General features: G+C 37.8%; 1 protein-coding gene across 10 annotated transcripts in view; it reads left to right on the top strand.

The window, feature by feature from the left end:
• Window positions 1-17,679, top strand: part of Asator (tau-tubulin kinase asator) — a 500,954-nt gene that overhangs the window by 435,292 nt on the left and 47,983 nt on the right. For 7 of the 10 annotated variants that reach the window (XM_067135211.2, XM_067135210.2, XM_067135205.2 and 4 more), the window contains one exon: window positions 6,236-6,426. The exons of 1 other annotated variant lie outside the window; for it this stretch is intronic. In XM_067135211.2, coding sequence (XP_066991312.1) covers window positions 6,236-6,426 — 191 coding nt within the window. Of the gene's footprint in view, window positions 1-6,235; window positions 6,427-10,289; window positions 10,362-17,679 lie in introns of all 10 variants that reach the window. 2 more of the 10 variants (XR_010858479.2, XM_067135206.2) reach the window with 2 other exon arrangements.

The following is a 17,679-nucleotide window of genomic DNA, read 5'->3' as shown; positions in this document are numbered from 1 at the left end:
CTCTGCCCTTCCTAGGGACAACCAGCATGCTTACTTAAGTCATCAAAGAGAAGAATAATGTCCTCCAAAGCACATTTTTGGTCTTTTACCTGTATCCAAAAATGGCTATTTCTCTACTTTATCACAACCCATCTGTACAGCTTAGGTAGAGAAGATACACAGGTCATGAGCTGGGATGCTATGATGATGGTCTCTAAACAGCCAGAGTATTGATGGACCTCGGTGAGATGGCTGGGTAAGCCTGTGTAACGCTGATAATTAAACTGTTGTTGTTAAATAGCCCATGGTAAATAAGCTTGTATCCATCACTGATGTCATAGGACTTCTGCCCTTTCCAGCATGTCCCTTGTATACACGGCATCTACTTTGCAATTCTGCTAATTCTCTTAGCTGTGTCCGGTCAAGTTCAGTGTAGCAACAAGTAGTTGTGCCATTGGACTATCTTCTTTAGCTGGTTCCACCCATAAACCATTAGCCATTGCCCACCTGTCATGACACTCAGATGAGCTGTCCAATTTGTCGCCAAAACCTGACATCGGTTACAGTTTATTACTTTTATTGTTGTTGTTATTATTATTATTATTATTATTATTATTATTATTATTATTATTATTATTATTATTATTATTTGCTACGTCGCACCAACACAGATAGGTCTTATGGTGACAATGGGATAGGAAAGGGCTAGGAGTGGGAATAAAGCGACCATGGCCTTAATTAAGGTACAGCCCCAGCATTTGCCTGGTGAGAAAATAGAAAACCATCTTCAGGGCTGCCGACAGTGGGGTTCGAATCCACTGTCTCCCGGATGCAAGCTCACAACTGTGTACCCCTAACCGCATAGCCCCAACTCGCCTGGTAGGTTACAGTTTAGAACTAATGTCATTAGTTATTCAGGCCTCTCCTAACATGGGGAGCTAACTCCTCGTGGGCACTCCACTGAAGAACAGTAGCCACAGTTGATGGTTTGCCCCTTCCGTCATCTGTCTTCCATTTTGCAGTCTTCCTCCTTATTATAGATGGCATTGGGTTCTTCACTCATAACTGACCTTATGCCATCTGTATTTATGACCCCTGGAGAAAGGATGTCCCAGCATTGAAAAGTCTACAATCTATTGGTTTGGAGATTATATTGGAGGATATTCCACTCAGGCCTGCTTCTCGTAGTGTTCCCCTATCCACTGACTTAAGGATATGCCTGAGCGGTAAAGTAGTGTGATTTTAATAGCGTTTGGTTTACCGGCATATTATTATAATTCTTTATACACACTACATAAATTTTCTTTTGTAAAAACAACAGTGTGAATGCACTCCCTTAATATTTGGTATGTAAATGCTGTTTGTGCAGTGTGGAAAAGTGTTAATAACGGAGTATTAATTCTACTTTGTGATTGACTCAAAAGTCCATATGAATTAATCTTGTGTACAGATTTAGTTAATAAACTAAATTACAAAGTGTTCACTGATTTCCATTTAGGGGTTAAACTTATAACTTTGTTTGACATCTCTTTTGTGTATAATATGTTTGAAAAATGTATAATCCTTGTTTTTTTTGGGAGGAGATTGGGAAAGAAGCCTGCAGTTTACTTATAGGTGCCATTGCAGCAGTTTTCTAAAGTCAATGTGAAGTATCCAGGGGAAGGAGAATCATTAAGGATGGTTTGGATCAGTGGCAGGATCCAAACCAAAGATAACCAAAACCTGTAGTTTTAAATGCTATTACTGTACTTTTTATATCTCAGAAGATGAAAAATTACCTATAGAAGGTTATCATTTCAAACCCCACCATGGCACATATAGCTCACTAAGAGCCTTTGCTTGCCGAGATTAACTGCTACCCAATCATATGTTCTGCAGGTATTGAAGTGTCGTAGGGTCAGTCTGACAATATACTCCTCCATATTAGTTGAATTTCTTGAACAGGTGCACTGCCTCTCATGTCAAACACCTGTGTCCTTAGTTGTAAGCTACTCATGGTACATCCAGTGTATGGCTGGGTAGCCTTTCAAGTTGTATAAAGAATGGAGACATCAAGGGTTTATAAATTTTAAGTTTTGTTCTAATATTTCATCCCTATATTAATGCTGTAGTACTTATCAACTGATTATACTTCCCTGCAATTATTAACATAACATCTTTGTGCTATTATAGTATCATCATCATTTTCCAACTCCAGTTTCCCAGGTATGGTGTACAAGCACTTGTCATCTCTTCCTGTCTACATACATCTTCTGTTCCAGGATATCTTTCCATTTGAGACTTCTCTCCTACACAGGTGATTTCACTGTGTCTATCCAGTATTTCCCTGGCCTTCCCCTTGGTCTTTTTCCTTGGGCAGTAAGTTCAAAGTATTTTTTGACAGGTATTGCAGTTGTCATTCTCATAATGTGCCCATACTACTGAAGTCTACACTTCTTTATTACACTGGTAATGGCGACATCAATGCCAGCTACCTTCCTGTTTACTTCATTCCTGATTTTGTCCTTTCGTGTAGTTCTAATGAATCTCATTTCTGTTGCCTGAATTCTGCTGTAGTCATTGTTTAGTAGAGTACATGTCTCTAAACCACATATGAGAATCAGTACAAAGTAGGTGTGGTATAGAATTGTTTTTGCTTTTTGTGGGAATTTGCAGTCCCAGAGTAGATTTCTGGCTTGATTTTAAAAGTTTGATGCTTAGTCTGTTCTTATCAACTACCCCCATTTGTTTCCAGCACAAAGATGTTTACATGTTCACTTCTTTTACTTTTTACTACTTTATATAGTAGCTTCCTACATCCTTGGCAGTCTTCCTCTATCCTGGTAGTGAAGTCATCCCAGCACTTTCTTTTCTTCTTTGATCAGTCATTTTACAGCCAACTTCTTGGTCCGTTATTCCTGTGCTTGCTCTTCAATTTCTACCTCATGTCTTCTATCACCCAATTTTTTGTTTTACTTGATCTAATTTTCTTTTCAGCATTTTTTAAAAATTTTTACTGCTGTCTTCACCTGATCATTCCACCGAGGCGTTCCCTTCTCTATAGGTTGTACACTTGTATTCCCACAGATTTCCTCAGCTTCCTCTAGAAGAGTTGAACAAGTTCCATTCTTCTTCTACCCCTCTAATCGCAGTTTTGAGTGAATTTGTTGTTATTCTTGCTTGGTATTTCTTTATCTTCTCTTGAGTCCTTCAACTACCAGGTCTCGATCTTTGGCATTTTTGTGTACATAGCTTTGGTGACATGGTCATCTTTAAGATCAGCTATTAATAGCCGATGATCACTATCTAGACACTTACTGGGAGTGATGATGTAGTCTATCATAGTCTTGAACTTTCCATCCCAACTGTATCTTGTTATTTTATGACTGTCCCTCTTCTGGTAACCATGTGTTCTGTATGCTTTAGTTGTTTCTCTTGCAGAAATCAATCAAGCTGTCTCTTTTGGAATTTCTGTTCCCAAAGCCATGACGTCCAAAGATGTTTTCACAACCTTCTTTCCCTTTACCAACTTGGGCATTCAGATCACCCATAATTATGGTGTTCTCCTCCGTTAATTGATCTTCAAATTTGGTAAGGAATTCCTCTCTCTCATCTGCAGTACATCCTATTTGAGGTGCTTATACTTGAAATAAAGTGTGATGCACATTTCCATCTCGTAATCTCTTCTGGATGATCCTATCGTTCTCATAGGTGACATCTGTCCATAAAATCTTTGTGAAGGAGGAGACAAACTCCATTTTTGCATTCACTCATGTTCCCACTCCACTACAACGTACAATATATCCGTTTCTCAGAGATATCTTTCTACAGCATTTCCACTTTGTCTCACTCAATCCTAATATCCGAAGCTTGCTATTGTCCATAAGGTCTAAAAGTTCTTCACATTTATTAGCAAGAGTTGAGGGTTCCAATTCTGAGCTATTTCTTGGGTAATATGTCTCTCTTCCAGCACTTCTGATGAGCTTTGGGTTGTTGGCTGTCGTAATGTTGTGAGCTGCTTGAAGAATTGTCATATCAGGTAATTTTAACATTTATATCCAAGGCTTGTTTCACTTTTGAAAGCAACATTCATTTACCTCGGTGCAGTTGGCTTGCTAAGCCTAATATTACAGAGGGTTTTCTGTCAGGGTAATTTCCCTTAGCCTTTGGCAGTTCCTTGCCATGCCTACAAGGCAGCAGCACTTTGATGGATTTATATGTCATTTTCTACATAAAGGCTTCATCAGGCCTCCTAAGGAAGAACTCTTCTGCCCTTAGCTGTTGGTTCTCCCATAGTTTGTCAGGTTTGGTACTGGCGGCCTGATCCTCGGTCAGACAGTCGCAGTATGTACTGTCACACACGGTAGCAGGATTGCTCCTGTTCTTTTCCTGGTCTCTGATTTTTCTGTTCCTAAGAAATTTAGCAAAATTTTTGCACTGATCTCCTTCAACCATGTCAGAACAAAACGATGGGCTGAGTGTAGTTTCAAAATCTTAGTCTGGTAGATCTTTCTTATAATAAACTAATGTGAAAAGACCAGATGAAAATGCACAGCACTTACTACCAGCAGGACAACAGAGAGCAACAAGGTAACCAGCCAGTCTCTTTCCTTAAATTTACTTTGATTTCTGATGAAAATATGAAAATAATTTGTAGCAGATCAAGTACTGCAGGTACTTCTGAAATGATCATACCATGGATTTATTTTTAGGCTAGAATTCTTTATATACTTGCAGTCTACCATGTCAGAACTTGACCAGAGATACGAGGAATATTGTACTATGAAGTTAGGCATTTCATAACTCGGGCTAACATTGTTAGTGATGATGTCTAAGAATGCTAGATGCTTGGTGTTATTTTGGTGGTGACGACTGTAACTACGTTCTATATTACAGTAAGAGAGAGGAGCAAATCTCTAGCAGAGCTTTAAAGAAAAACTTCATTATTATTCTAAGAAGGAAGATAATGTGTCTGAGTCAAACGTTTATTACATTCAGTGTTATAAGGTTCAACTCTTTATTGAAGTGAAAGTTGGAGAAATTTGGTTACCATATCCAAACTATACACTGGAAATAAATAATTTGTGAACTTGGGGATAGGAGAGAGCTTATTGCCTCTAAGTACATGCTGAGTCAAAGATGAATATCAATAATATTATGTGCTGACTTGAAGAAATTTGAATGGTGTAAATAGCACAAAAGAAGCAAAATAATGAGAGAACCCTCACAACTGATGCTAAGAGATGTCCTAGTCCCATATATGAACTTACATCAATAATTAAAACCTCTTTACAATGTAACAGAAAGAGAACCAGATCTTTGTAAAGTCAGTAATGTTTAGACTTCAACTCCATTTTTGAGTTCCTATTATGGAAAATTCCTTTCTTTAGATTGGGAAAATTTCCCTTAAAATTTCCTGCCTATTAAATGAAGACATCTTGGTTGCCCTAAGGTAATGCCATTTTTTAACCTAGACATCCTCAATTTTTAAAGGTACTGTACTTTTTATCTGGAAAAGACTATCTTGACTATTTCTGCAAATGAAAGAAGATTTTTATAAAATTTATTTTCAGTCTGATTAACTTTGATTGCATATATGGGAAAATGGAAATTAATTTTGTAAAACTAGGAGTTTAAAATTTTCTTTTCTCGTTTTTTTAAAGACTAAAGTGAATGTTTACCTCCTTTCCTTATTGTCAGTCTTATATCACTCATTCCCAAGTTTTGAAATCATTTCCAGTTCCATAGAAGAGTTGATTAGGCACTAAGCTTCTGTGCACAAGTTTTAGATTCAAATTCTGGCACAGCTTTGTACTACGTGTGCTTTAATTCAAGAGACCCATATTAGTAGATTTACAGACTTTTTAAAGAAACTTCTTTTACAGGAAAATTCTTACACAAGCATTTCTTAAGACAATAATAGTTGTATGTAAGTTAAACAAATACAATTTTTATGAAGTAGATTGGATAAAATGTATCAGATGAAATACCTAAACATTATCTTGGAAATTTCACTGTTACTGCTTAATTTCTATCAATGATTTGAAAACAAGTTCCTTCATCTTGAGAAGAACATTGTCCTTATAGGAGATGAACATTGCAGCTAATTTTGAGTAACTTAGTTGCTTCATATTTTTCTCTCTCAAATTTGAAGTCCCTTGTTGCCTACCCATCCACCTTCATGGAACTCGTGTAGGTATTCATGTTAATAGTTGCAGTACTGTTCCTACTGATTGAAATATAATTATTCCTTATTCTAATTATGTTGTGTATACAGGCCAGATCAGGGACTCATGGCCTGTTCCCTTTCCTTTTACAGGAATTTTCTCGCCGCCATTCAACATGTCTCTCCCCTGTTCTGGAGACTGAGGAACGTAACAAAAGACTGCCAACTGCAGGAATAAAGAGTAAAATTCCAGTACCTGTTAAGAGTCCACGCTGTAGTTTCGTGGAAATGGATAGCAATAAGTAAGTGATGGAATAAATTGTTCTTTATCCTATTTTTCAATACCAGTTTATTTCAGAAATTCTCACAGTATAATTCTGCTCACAGTATAATTCTGAGATAGCTCTGGAACTGACTTAGTGAAATTTGAAAAAAAAATTCTACCCATTCATAGGTTTTGTGGTGTTAAAGTATGGGGGTACATTTTATATATTTTGTTGGCAACATCATATTACTTAGAAGAAAAAAGTTTGTATTATGAAAGATGTTGATAAAGCACATAATGTATAGCCTGGATTCTAAATCTTCTCTGTTGTAACTCTTTTGATGATTATAATCTTCATATTCTCATTCGTGGATTGGATATCCTGCTCCAAAATTTAAGGATTTTACCAATATTACAGTGTCCATATTCTTCTTGACTGTTCTATATCTATGCCTCCCATTAGGATGATAAAGTAATGGTATGGTAGACAATCAAATGACATTCATCTAACCTGATTATACCAATTATCATGACAGCTTTGAATCCCTTCAGCCATACTTGATTTCACTCCCAATTTTTGTCTTTTGTCATGACTCCTTACGTGTCTATCAACCTCAACCCCAAAGGTGATCTTAAAAACCACATACCTGCAGCTTCCTCGTACAACTATTTTTGCTCATCTAATATATTTCCCTTCTGTTGCTGCAATTTCTGTTCTTGTGGTAGAAATGTTGATTTTACAAATCTACTGTGTCTGTTTCATTTTGTGATATTTTAATGTAAAACATCCTCTGTTTCTAGAAGATGCACCCTTTTATTTGCATTTGCAAATTATATTGTATTGATGAATCGATTTTTACCAACTCTTGGGGATAATTTCCATTCTGCTACACTTTTATTTGAGGGTTGTCAATAAAGAATTGGTAGCAAACCACATCCTTGTCGAAGAATCTGTTGATAAACAGGAGTTCATCATTGTTAAAGATATTTTGGATATTGTCATGTAATGACTTGTGGTTTGTAGTCTGTTTCTTGTAGTTATGTCCTAGTTCGTGAACCATGGGGAGTGGGCGAGTGGCCTTGTAAATGGTCAAAATACCAGTTGCTATGGAATAGGGTTTCAGATAAAGTCTCACTTGTGGTCCTCAGCCAGCTAGGGCTATCCAATCCACAAATGGTTCCTAAACTGTTAAAGTAAACATTTTCTCTCTAGAAATACTGTAAATGTAAAGGGCAGCACCCTGCTTCACAGAAATTTAGTTAGCAATATTTTTAGAAATCCTTAAACCTTAAATCCTTAAATTGATGTCAGTAGGTAAGAAATCCAACAGAATTGAATGTCAGATTGGTGATACAAAGCTAGAACAGGTTGATAATTTCAAGTATTTAGGTTGTGTGTTTTCCCAGGATGGTAATATAGCAAGTGAGATCGAATCAAGGTGTAGTAAAGCTAATGCAGTGAGCTCGCAGTTGCGATCAGCAGTATTCTGTAAGAAGGAAGTCAGCTCCCAGACGAAACTATCTTTACATCGGTCTGTTTTCAGACCAACTTTGCTTTATGGGAGCGAAAGCTGGGTGGACTCAGGATATCTTATTCATAAGTTAGAAGTAACAGACATGAAAGTAGCAAGAATGATTGCTGGTACAAACAGGTGGGAACAATGGCAGGAGGGAACTCGGAATGAGGCGATAAAGGCTAATTTAGGAATGAACTCGATGGATGAAGCTGTACGCATAAACCGGCTTCGGTGGTGGGGTCATGTGAGGCGAATGGAGGAGGATAGGTTACCTAGGAGAATAATGGACTCTGTTATGGAGGGTAAGAGAAGTAGAGGGAGACCAAGACGACGATGGTTAGACTCTGTTTCTAACGATTTAAAGTTAAGAGGTGTAGAACTAAATGAGGCCACAACACTAGTTGCAAATCGAGGATTGTGGCGACGTTTAGTAAATTCTCAGAGGCTTGCAGACTGAACGCTGAAAGGCATAACAGTCTATAATGATAATGTATGTATGTATGTATGTATGTATCCTTAAACCTATGAGAATTACAGAATCCTACTTGAAAACTCCTTGAAAACATTGGCAAATTAAATGATAATGGACGAGATGCTATCAATATCAACGAGGCTCATGGAAGAGAATATCCTCCAAGATTATGTCATCCAAGAGGATATGTCTGGATCTGTTGGGAATTAATGACATTTGGGTATTAAAGGGATGTAACGAGGAGAGATAGGACATTATTTGGGTGTCCTTAACTGATGTTAAAAGAGAAAAGGTAGAGCATAGAGTAGTGATGTTTTTTTTAGAAAGACCATCACACACAACATGAATGAATAATGTGGGGAGATTTGGTGGGCGCAAGAATTAAGACTAGAATTGCCTCACTATATTCTCCATTTGAAGGAGCAGATGAAAAAGAAGTGGAATTTTTATGAGGCTCTTAATGATGTAGTCAGTCAAGAGTAAAGGTAAAATATTGTTTATAGGTAGTTCCGATACAAGGAATTAAGATAGAGCTGAAAGGTATCCAAACAAAATGGCTAAATAAAGCAAATTTTTGTCCTAATAGACACGAGGTGGTACAGCTCTTTTCAGGCACACCTCCAATGGAGGTGAACTGCATGTACGGTTTTAACCACATCTCAGCCCTCCTGCCATTTTTAAATTTCTGGCAGTACTGGGAATCAAACCTGGGTTCCCAAGGATGGCAGCGAATAGCACTAACTGTTATACTACGGAGGTGGATATTGGGTAAATATGGGGAAGATATGGGATTCTTTTAGGAGTGGAAAGAGTTTAGACTTGGGGCTAGTTGGGTTTAGTAGTTGCTGATTCATTATTCAAGCATAAGGTTATTTACTGCTACACATGGGAGGGTAGGAATACCAGATCCATAATGGACTATTTCAAAAGTGAATTTGAATTGAGGAAATCTGTTATGAATGTATGTGTATTCCAAGAATTTTTTTTATTTTTATGATGCAGACCACTTATCAGAAATGCAGAAGTCTGTCTGCAGGCAGATAAGGGTGGAAGATCACTGGAATGAGGAAGTTAGGAGTATTTTGATATTACCTGTGAAAAGTTCCAAAGAACAGACAGTAATTATGTGTTAAGGATATAGAAAGAGAAAATGGAGATGCTGTAGGAGAAACATCCTGGAAAGTGGTGTGTAAAACCAAACAGGTAACTGCAGAGTCCAGCAAAAAATGATGGGAGTGTTTTGGAAACACCCTGGAAAGGCTACATCAGGCAGCAGGGAATGAGTTCTTGTCTGTAATAAAAGAATCTTCCAAAGGAAGAGAGAAATTATAACATTTTTGGGTAAAAATTTTGTAAATCCTAGGGAATCACTGAATGGATGGAAGGAATATTTCGAGTATCTTGTCAATGTAAAAGGAAATCTTTCTCTTTAAGTTAGTAAAACAAATGAGCTTATGGGAAGGAGAACAAGTATGGTATTGAAACTATTCTCAAGGATTTGAGAGGATGGTAAATGAACTTCATTGTCATAAAGCAGCAGGAATAGATTAAATTTGACCTGAAATGGTGAAACGTTTGGGAAAAACAAAGACAAAATGACATCATAGAGTAACAGAATTAGCTTGAAATGTTATTAAAGTACTTTCTGATTGGATGAAAGCAGTAATTGCATCAATATACAAACAAGGGAACAGGAAGGATTGCTACAACTGTTGAGATATTTCCTTGATCAGTTTACCCAGGTAAGGTGATTTTAGAAAACAGGGTACGGTCATTGGTGGGAAGTAAGTTGCCTGAAATTCAATGCAATTTGAAAATACAGAGGGGCTGTTAGGACCGGAATTTTTAGTATGCATCAAGTAATAGATAAATGCTACAAGAGGAATAAACAGTTATGCTTGTGTTTCATAGATGTGGAGAAGGCATGTGACATAGTACCAAGAGAAAGGACGTTGGCCATGCTGAGGAATTAGGGAATCAAAGGTAGGTTACTAGAGTCGATCAAAGGCATCTGTGTTGACAATCAGGCTTCAGTGAAACGTGTAAATGGAATGAATTCTTGATTCATTATAGTTGCAAGATTTAGACAAGGCTGTAATCTTTCACTCATATTGCTCATTCTTTACATGAATATTTAAATGAAAGGTATAAAATAGCAGGAATGGATTCATCTGGATGGAAATGTAGTAAGCAAGTTGGCCCATTTAATGGTAGATTGGGCTGAAAACACGAAAATCAGGCGAGTTGGCTGTGAGGTTAGGGACGTGCAGCTGTTAGGTTGCATCCGGGATATAGTAGGTTCAAACCCCACTGTCGGCAGCTCTGACGATGGTTTTCCGTAGTTTCCCATTTTCACACTATGCAAATGCTAGGACTGTACCTTAATTAAGGCCACAGCTACTTCCTTCCCACTAGTACTCCTTTCCTATCCTATTATTGCCATAAGACCTATCTGGGTTGGTGCGACATAGAACAAAAAACAAAATACTTGAAAACTAATACCTGGGAGCATACAAAGAAATAAGATGATATGAAAATTAGAAATTTCAAGAGTAAATTGATGTTTAGTGAGATGAAACCTAAGAAAATGAATTTTGGGTTGAGAATACGAAGCTGGAATAGGGGGTAATTTCCAAGTACTTATGATCAAGATGTACCAAAGCTTATACAGTAAGCTCACAGTTACAATCAACAGCATTTTGTAAGAAAGGAGGGAGTAACCAGACAGAATTATCCTTACATTGCCTTTTTTTTTTTTTTTTTTTGCTATATCGGAATAACTTATCTAAAAGCTGGAAGCAATAGACATAATATTACCACAATGGCAGGAAGGCACTTACACGGAGTAGATAAAGATAAGTTAGAAATTAATTCAGTGGATGAATTTGTGCATATGAACCTTGTTTGGTAGTGGATTTATGTAGGGCTAATAGAAAAGGGTACGTTACTTCGAGATTAGTGGATTCAACCTAAGGTGGAAGAGATGCAGAGAGCTAGAGTTGCTTTCAAAGTGTGTATATCTGGAGGAGGCCACAATGGTAATGGTGCTTAGTTAATTTGCTGTCAACTCTGAAAGACCTATCTGTATTATGTTTGATGCAGTTGTATTCAGACTGTTTGTAAGGATATTATAAAAATTTAGTATATCTCATAACTTCTTCCAGCTTCCCATTTTCACACCAGGTAAATGCTGGGGGCCACAGCTGCTTCCTTCCCACTGCTAGTTTTTTTCCTATCCCAAACTAGACTTAACTTTGTACGTGGGACATAAAGCAAATTATAAATAAACCTACTTCCTCCCATAAGCCTCTTCATCATTTAAAACTAGCAAATATGGTGTTAGTCCATAATTAAATTATTTCAATCCTACACCTTGGCTATCCACTCATATTAATCTGTGTCGATGCTGATGAGTTTATGGCACTGCAGGTGCACGCACAATTTTATTCTGGTTGACGCTTTGTGTTTCATGCTCCTCAATGTTTTAAATTTTGAAGATTTAATTCAATTCAAACTCTGAATCAGATTCAAGTTAGGGTGTTAAAAACCATATTACTGTCAGTAACATAATTTAACAATTTTTTTTTTTTTTTTTTTTTTTTTTTTTAGATTAGAATGGTGAAAAGATACCAAATCTACTATGTAGTCCTTCACCATTCTATTTTAGGTCTGAATTATTGTATTTTGACAATGTTGATGAATTTTTTATTTTATATTCATAGCAAATTTGACATTGATCTAAAGACAGCTGGGCTGAATGGTTCAGGCGGTTGAGGCGCTGACCTTCTGACCCCAACTTGGCAGGTTTGATCCGGCTCAGTCCAGTGGTGTTTGAAGGTGCCTAAATAGGTCAGCCTCATATCGGTAGATTTACTGGCACGTAAAAGAACTCCTGCAGGACAAAATTCTGGCACCTCGACATCTCTAAAAACCGTAAACGTAGTTAGTGGGGCATAAAGCAAATATTCTGCAGTCCAAGGAATGTTCAATAAGAATCTTCTTTCTTCTTCATCGTTGACCAACTCCAGTTTCACAGGTGTGGTATTACGAGTCCCTTCCATTTTGTTCTGTCCATGAACCCTTCTTCGTTCACAATCTGCTCCCAATCTTGACCTCTCTCCTCTACATCCTTCTTCACTAAGTCTGTCCATTTTTCTCTAGGTCTTCCCACCGGTCTCTTTCCCCTGATTTCTCTTTCATACTCCTTTCTTGCAGACCTGTTGGCACTCATTCTTTTCACATGACCAAACCACTTCAGCCGTGCCTTTTGGATCTTCTGGAGTAAGGAGTCTTCTAGTTCAATAAGCATGATTTCTTGAAATCAAAGAACAGGATCAGTCCTGTATTGAATAAAATAAGGCAAAGGCCAACTGGGCTTAATTCCAGAGGAGAAAAGGCAAGCAAATCCATGACCAGCCACCAGCAGTACACCAGAAGTGATGAGAAAAGTGAAGGCCTTTGACTCGGGTGGTAACCCTGCCTCCTGTTGCACGTAATTTGGAGATGTCTGTTTCAATAGTTAATACCATAATCAACAAGGACCTGCAATTAGAAAAGCGGTATAAGAACCGAGATCACAAGCTGTTGCCTCGTCACATTTCGGAATGTCGCACTGACGCCAGAAAGAAACCCCCTGTATCAAGGGAACGAAAGGGTACACATAAAGATAGTAATAGGAGTTGAATCACGGCAGAAAAGAAAATTTGCAGAAATATTCTCCCAGAACAATATGGAATCAAAAGGAAGGGGCGTATTCAAGATAATTTTGTAAGCTATGAGAAGGTTAATCATGAGAAAAAGGAAATTCTAGGTGTAAGGCTCATATCTAAAGATAATAGGCAACTTTATGATTTTGAGGTGTACAAAGAGGGTGGGTGGGGAGGAACTCTGACACTGAATTATTTTATAACATAATTAGTTATGGAGGGAATGACAGAGAAAGGAACGTGATTATTGCAGGTGATCTTAATTTACGAAATGTTAACTGGGAAGGTAATGCAAATTACAGAAAGCATGACCAACAAATGGTACCGGAAGTTAATATGGGAAGGACAACTGAATCAGAAAGTAATGGAACCACATAAAAGGAAGAATATTCTAGACAGTGCATTGATAAAAACCAGATGAGCACTATGGAGAAACTGAAGTGATAGATGATATAAACAATCACTAAGCCATTTTAGTCATTGTTTAAAAAAAGTGTTGGAAGAAAGGTTGTAAAAGTAAGACTATTAAGTAGTAGCATGTGGTTGATAAGAGAGGAATGAGGGAATATTTTTTAAACTTATCAGTGGGGAAATTGTGAGTAAAAAATGTAAACAGGCTATGGGATGGACTTCAAGCAATTATTGATGAGTGTGAAAACAGGTGGCAAGGAATGGTATATTAGAGATATAGTTTAAAAAGGAGGTGTAGGTTAGAAAGAAATAGTTGGGAATGGTGGTTAAAAGTAAGGAGAGATTGAAGAAACTTGGTAGAAAATTGATTTTAGCAAAAATGTCAGCAAACAATAACATGATGGTTTTACTGAAAAATGGAAGGGCTTGTGTAAGTATCTCAAGGCAGAAGCAGATTCCAGGTGTCATAAAGGACCAAGGGAAGTGTATATGTGAGGATTTATAGAAGGCAGAAGTATTTAGTCAGCAGTACAGTAATATACAGTAGTTGGACCTACAGATAATGTCCAGTTGGAGGAGGTGACTACTAGTGAAGTACTGAAATTTACTTTTAATAATAAAGATTTTTTTTTTTAAGTTGAAGTTGAGAGCTAGAAAAGTAGCTGCAGTTGATAAGATTTCTGTTGATATAGACTATTGGAAGGTATTGGGTTTGGATATAGTACCATATCAAGAGTACTCATTTGATTACTGTTTGCATGAAGGAGGTATACCAAATAAATGGAGAGTTGCTATGGTAGATTCAATGTACAAAGGAAAGGGGGATAAAAATAGAGTAGATAGTTACAGGCCAGTCAGCATATGTTTTGCCTGTAAGTTCTGAGAAAGCATTCTTTTGTATTAGAAATGTTTGTGAAATTACTAATTGGTTTAATAGAAAGCAGTTAGGGTTTAGGAAAGGTTATTCCTGTGAGGCTCAATTTGCAGGATACCAGCAAGATATAGCAGGTATTTTAGATTTGTGGCATGGATCATTCGAGACTACTGACAAAAATGAGGGCTATTGGACTTAACAAGAGTGATAGAATGGGTGGCTACATTAGTACTTTGATAATTACAGCTGTAATCATTCTTTTTCACCAATAGATAAAGATTTGTTTATTCCACCTGCAGTTGATAAAGGCACTCTTTGAATATATATGAGAAATTCTACATTCAATGAACAGAAGAAAGAGAACAGCCACGAAGGACGTGAAAATGAAGGACTCTGTAGGCTTTGCAAACCTCATACCTTTGGGAACAGAAAAGGACAAGGGTTGACAAAGGGAAGTGGGATAGGAAACCAATCGCATATCATCTTTTTCTTTATCTGTTACCTTTGGTGATGTTAAGGATGTTAAATCATACCATTTAGCAGTGTGTTTATGGGCACAGTACAGTGAATATGTAGCTGTCAGAAGGAGATGAAGGAACTCTGTATGTCAACAGCTAGCTCATGTTTCATATGTGGTGCACATTGAACAAGGCAGCCCCCGGCTGGCAAATGAAGCACATTTGAATATGTTAATTTTTCTCGAGATGTACTAGTCCGATTTTCAAAATAATCATGGGGCTGAATTCATATTGTTTATAAGTCTAGGTCTAGAAAACCATGTAGTTCTATAAATAAATAAATAAATAAATAAATAAATAAATAAATAAATAAATAAAAGCAGAGTTAATACAATTATTTCAGCAGATACTGACACACTGAAGAAGAATACAATTGCATGAATTAAATTTCATGGTTGAAAGCCCCTATATCATGTAAATATTCTTTTGAGAGAAGTCCACTGCTAAAACAATGCATTCACTTCAGAAAATAAAATTATGTCAAGTAGGACAATTTTCACCTCATCTTCTGGTGCATCTTCAGCTACTTAATGAAGTCAGAACAATTCAAAAAAACATATATACAGCCTTAAAAACATATTATAATAATATAGGCTACCTCATATTTTTAAAAATCTTTAAAAACATGATTCTGTATGTTCAATCAAGGACAGTCATATAAACCTATGTAGGGTAAATGTGTTATTAACATAATTGCACTTAAAGTATGATTGATTATATAAAGCTTAGTGTAAGGGTGTGTATGTCAGCATGTTAGAAATGCTGCAGAATGTTGTTGAACAAGTGATGTATTACACTTATTTATGTAGCTGATTGGACCTGAGGAAACTCCTCTCAAAAGAAAGTTCCTGAAGAATCAGACTGGTAAAAAGTAAAAGATGAATAATGTAGAATGATTTTTATTGCATGAAGAAGGAGCAGTCTAAAGAGAAAAGAAAGTTTTTTTTTTTACGTTTGAGATAATTTTGGAACTTTAATACTCAGCTATGAAGATTCCCTCGGCCTCATGAGACAAACATATTAGCTGCCTGATAAGATAGTGAGTAGACACAGTTACAAATGCCAAGCAGTATGACTGGGGATATTATCACGCTGATTGCATAACACTTCAGTATCTGCAGGCCATTTGGCTGGGCTTGGTATGCCAAGGTTTTTAATGGACCATTGCATCACAGGTTTGTTTTCGGTTTTTGTTTGTGTGTGTATGTGAGAAAAAGATTTGCTTTGGTATGTACAATACTGGAAGAAAAATTTAATTTACGCATCATAGCGGTTAAGTTATACTTGTAGCTCATGTGCCTAGTCTGTGTTTATGTCCCATGTTCATCTTACTCCACACTTACTGTACTTGTGGGTGAAGATAGATCTGATGAAATCAAATGCATACTTCATACATAGTCAAAAACCTATACCAAACAAGTTAGCTACATAGTTCAATGGGTGTAGCTGTTAGTTTGCATTCGGGAAATATTGGGTTCAAACCCCACCGTTGACAGCCTTCCTTGAAGATGGCTTTCCATGGATACCCATTTTTTCAGCAGGCAAATTGTCACAGTCCCTCCCTTCCCAGGCCTAGCTCTGTCCTATCTCATCACCATAAGACCTGTCTGTGTTGGTGTGATGAAAAACAGCAGAAAAAAAAAGTCATAAATCCACTAAAATATTTGTATTATTTTAATACATTTTCTGTCCTTAAGAACAACCTACATTTCACATGCACTGGCAGAAAAAAATATCCAAACACCTTGAAGGGGTTGTGTTAGATTAACAAACATTGATAGGCGTGTTTATACATTTGAATGATGACGTTGATTAAAATTTCCTGCAAATCGCATTAGCATAGCGCTAGTAGCGGGCGCATGACGTCACATATCAGGTTTGCTTTAAATGCAGGTTGTACTGTACGAGAGCATTAGTTACTTGTGAAATTGGACAGAGTGACCAAGTGGGTCAAGAATGCCTTTACAATGACAAAGAGGCCAGTATCAGCAGCTCACTGTGGTTGAACAAGGCCATATAATAGGGCTACGTGAAGATGGATTTTCCTTCGATGCTATTGCAGAACGACTTGGCAGGAATGTTTCCACTGTGCATGCATGCTGGAAGCATTGGTCATGAGAAGGTACGCTCGCAACGAGACCGGGCTCCAGACGTCCCCATGGCACCACCGAGAGGGAGGACCGCCGCATTCAGCGTATGGCTGTGGTGCAGCGGACTGCGTCTGCAGCAGCAATTTGAGCAGCAGTTGGCACCACAGTGATGCAATGAACGGTTCGAAATCTGTTACATGAAGGATAGCTCCAAGCCAGACGCCCTGCGGCGTGCATTCCACTTACCCCAAACCGCCGCCATCTGCGACTTCATTGGTATCAAGCGAGAGCTCATTGGAGGATAGAGTGGAGGTCTGTTGAGTTTTCCGATGAAAGGCGGTTCTGCCGTGGTGCCAGTGATGGCCGTGTGTTGCTTAGGAGGAGGCTAGGTGAGCGCCTGCTTCCACCTGCCTGCGGCCTTGACACACTGGACCTACACCGGGAGTTCTGGACTGGGGAGCAATTTCCTGTGGTTTTTCTTGTGGTTATTCCACGCACCCTGACTGCAGATGTGTATGTCCATCTGGTGATTCGACCTATTGTGCTGCAATCCATGAACAACATTCCCGGGGGTGTTTTCCAATAGGATAATACCCGCCCTCATACCAGTTGTAACCCAACGTGTTCTACAGTTTGTTGACATGTTGCCATGGCCTGCTCGATCCCTCGATCTGTCCCCAGTCGAACACGTATGGGACATCA

The sequence above is a fragment of the Anabrus simplex genome, chromosome 1 (genome assembly GCF_040414725.1).
Source record: "Anabrus simplex isolate iqAnaSimp1 chromosome 1, ASM4041472v1, whole genome shotgun sequence".
In the NCBI taxonomy this organism is placed as follows: domain Eukaryota; kingdom Metazoa; phylum Arthropoda; class Insecta; order Orthoptera; family Tettigoniidae; genus Anabrus; species Anabrus simplex.
Note: the sequence above shows the minus strand (reverse complement) of the source record. Positions and strands in the feature narration are given on the sequence as shown.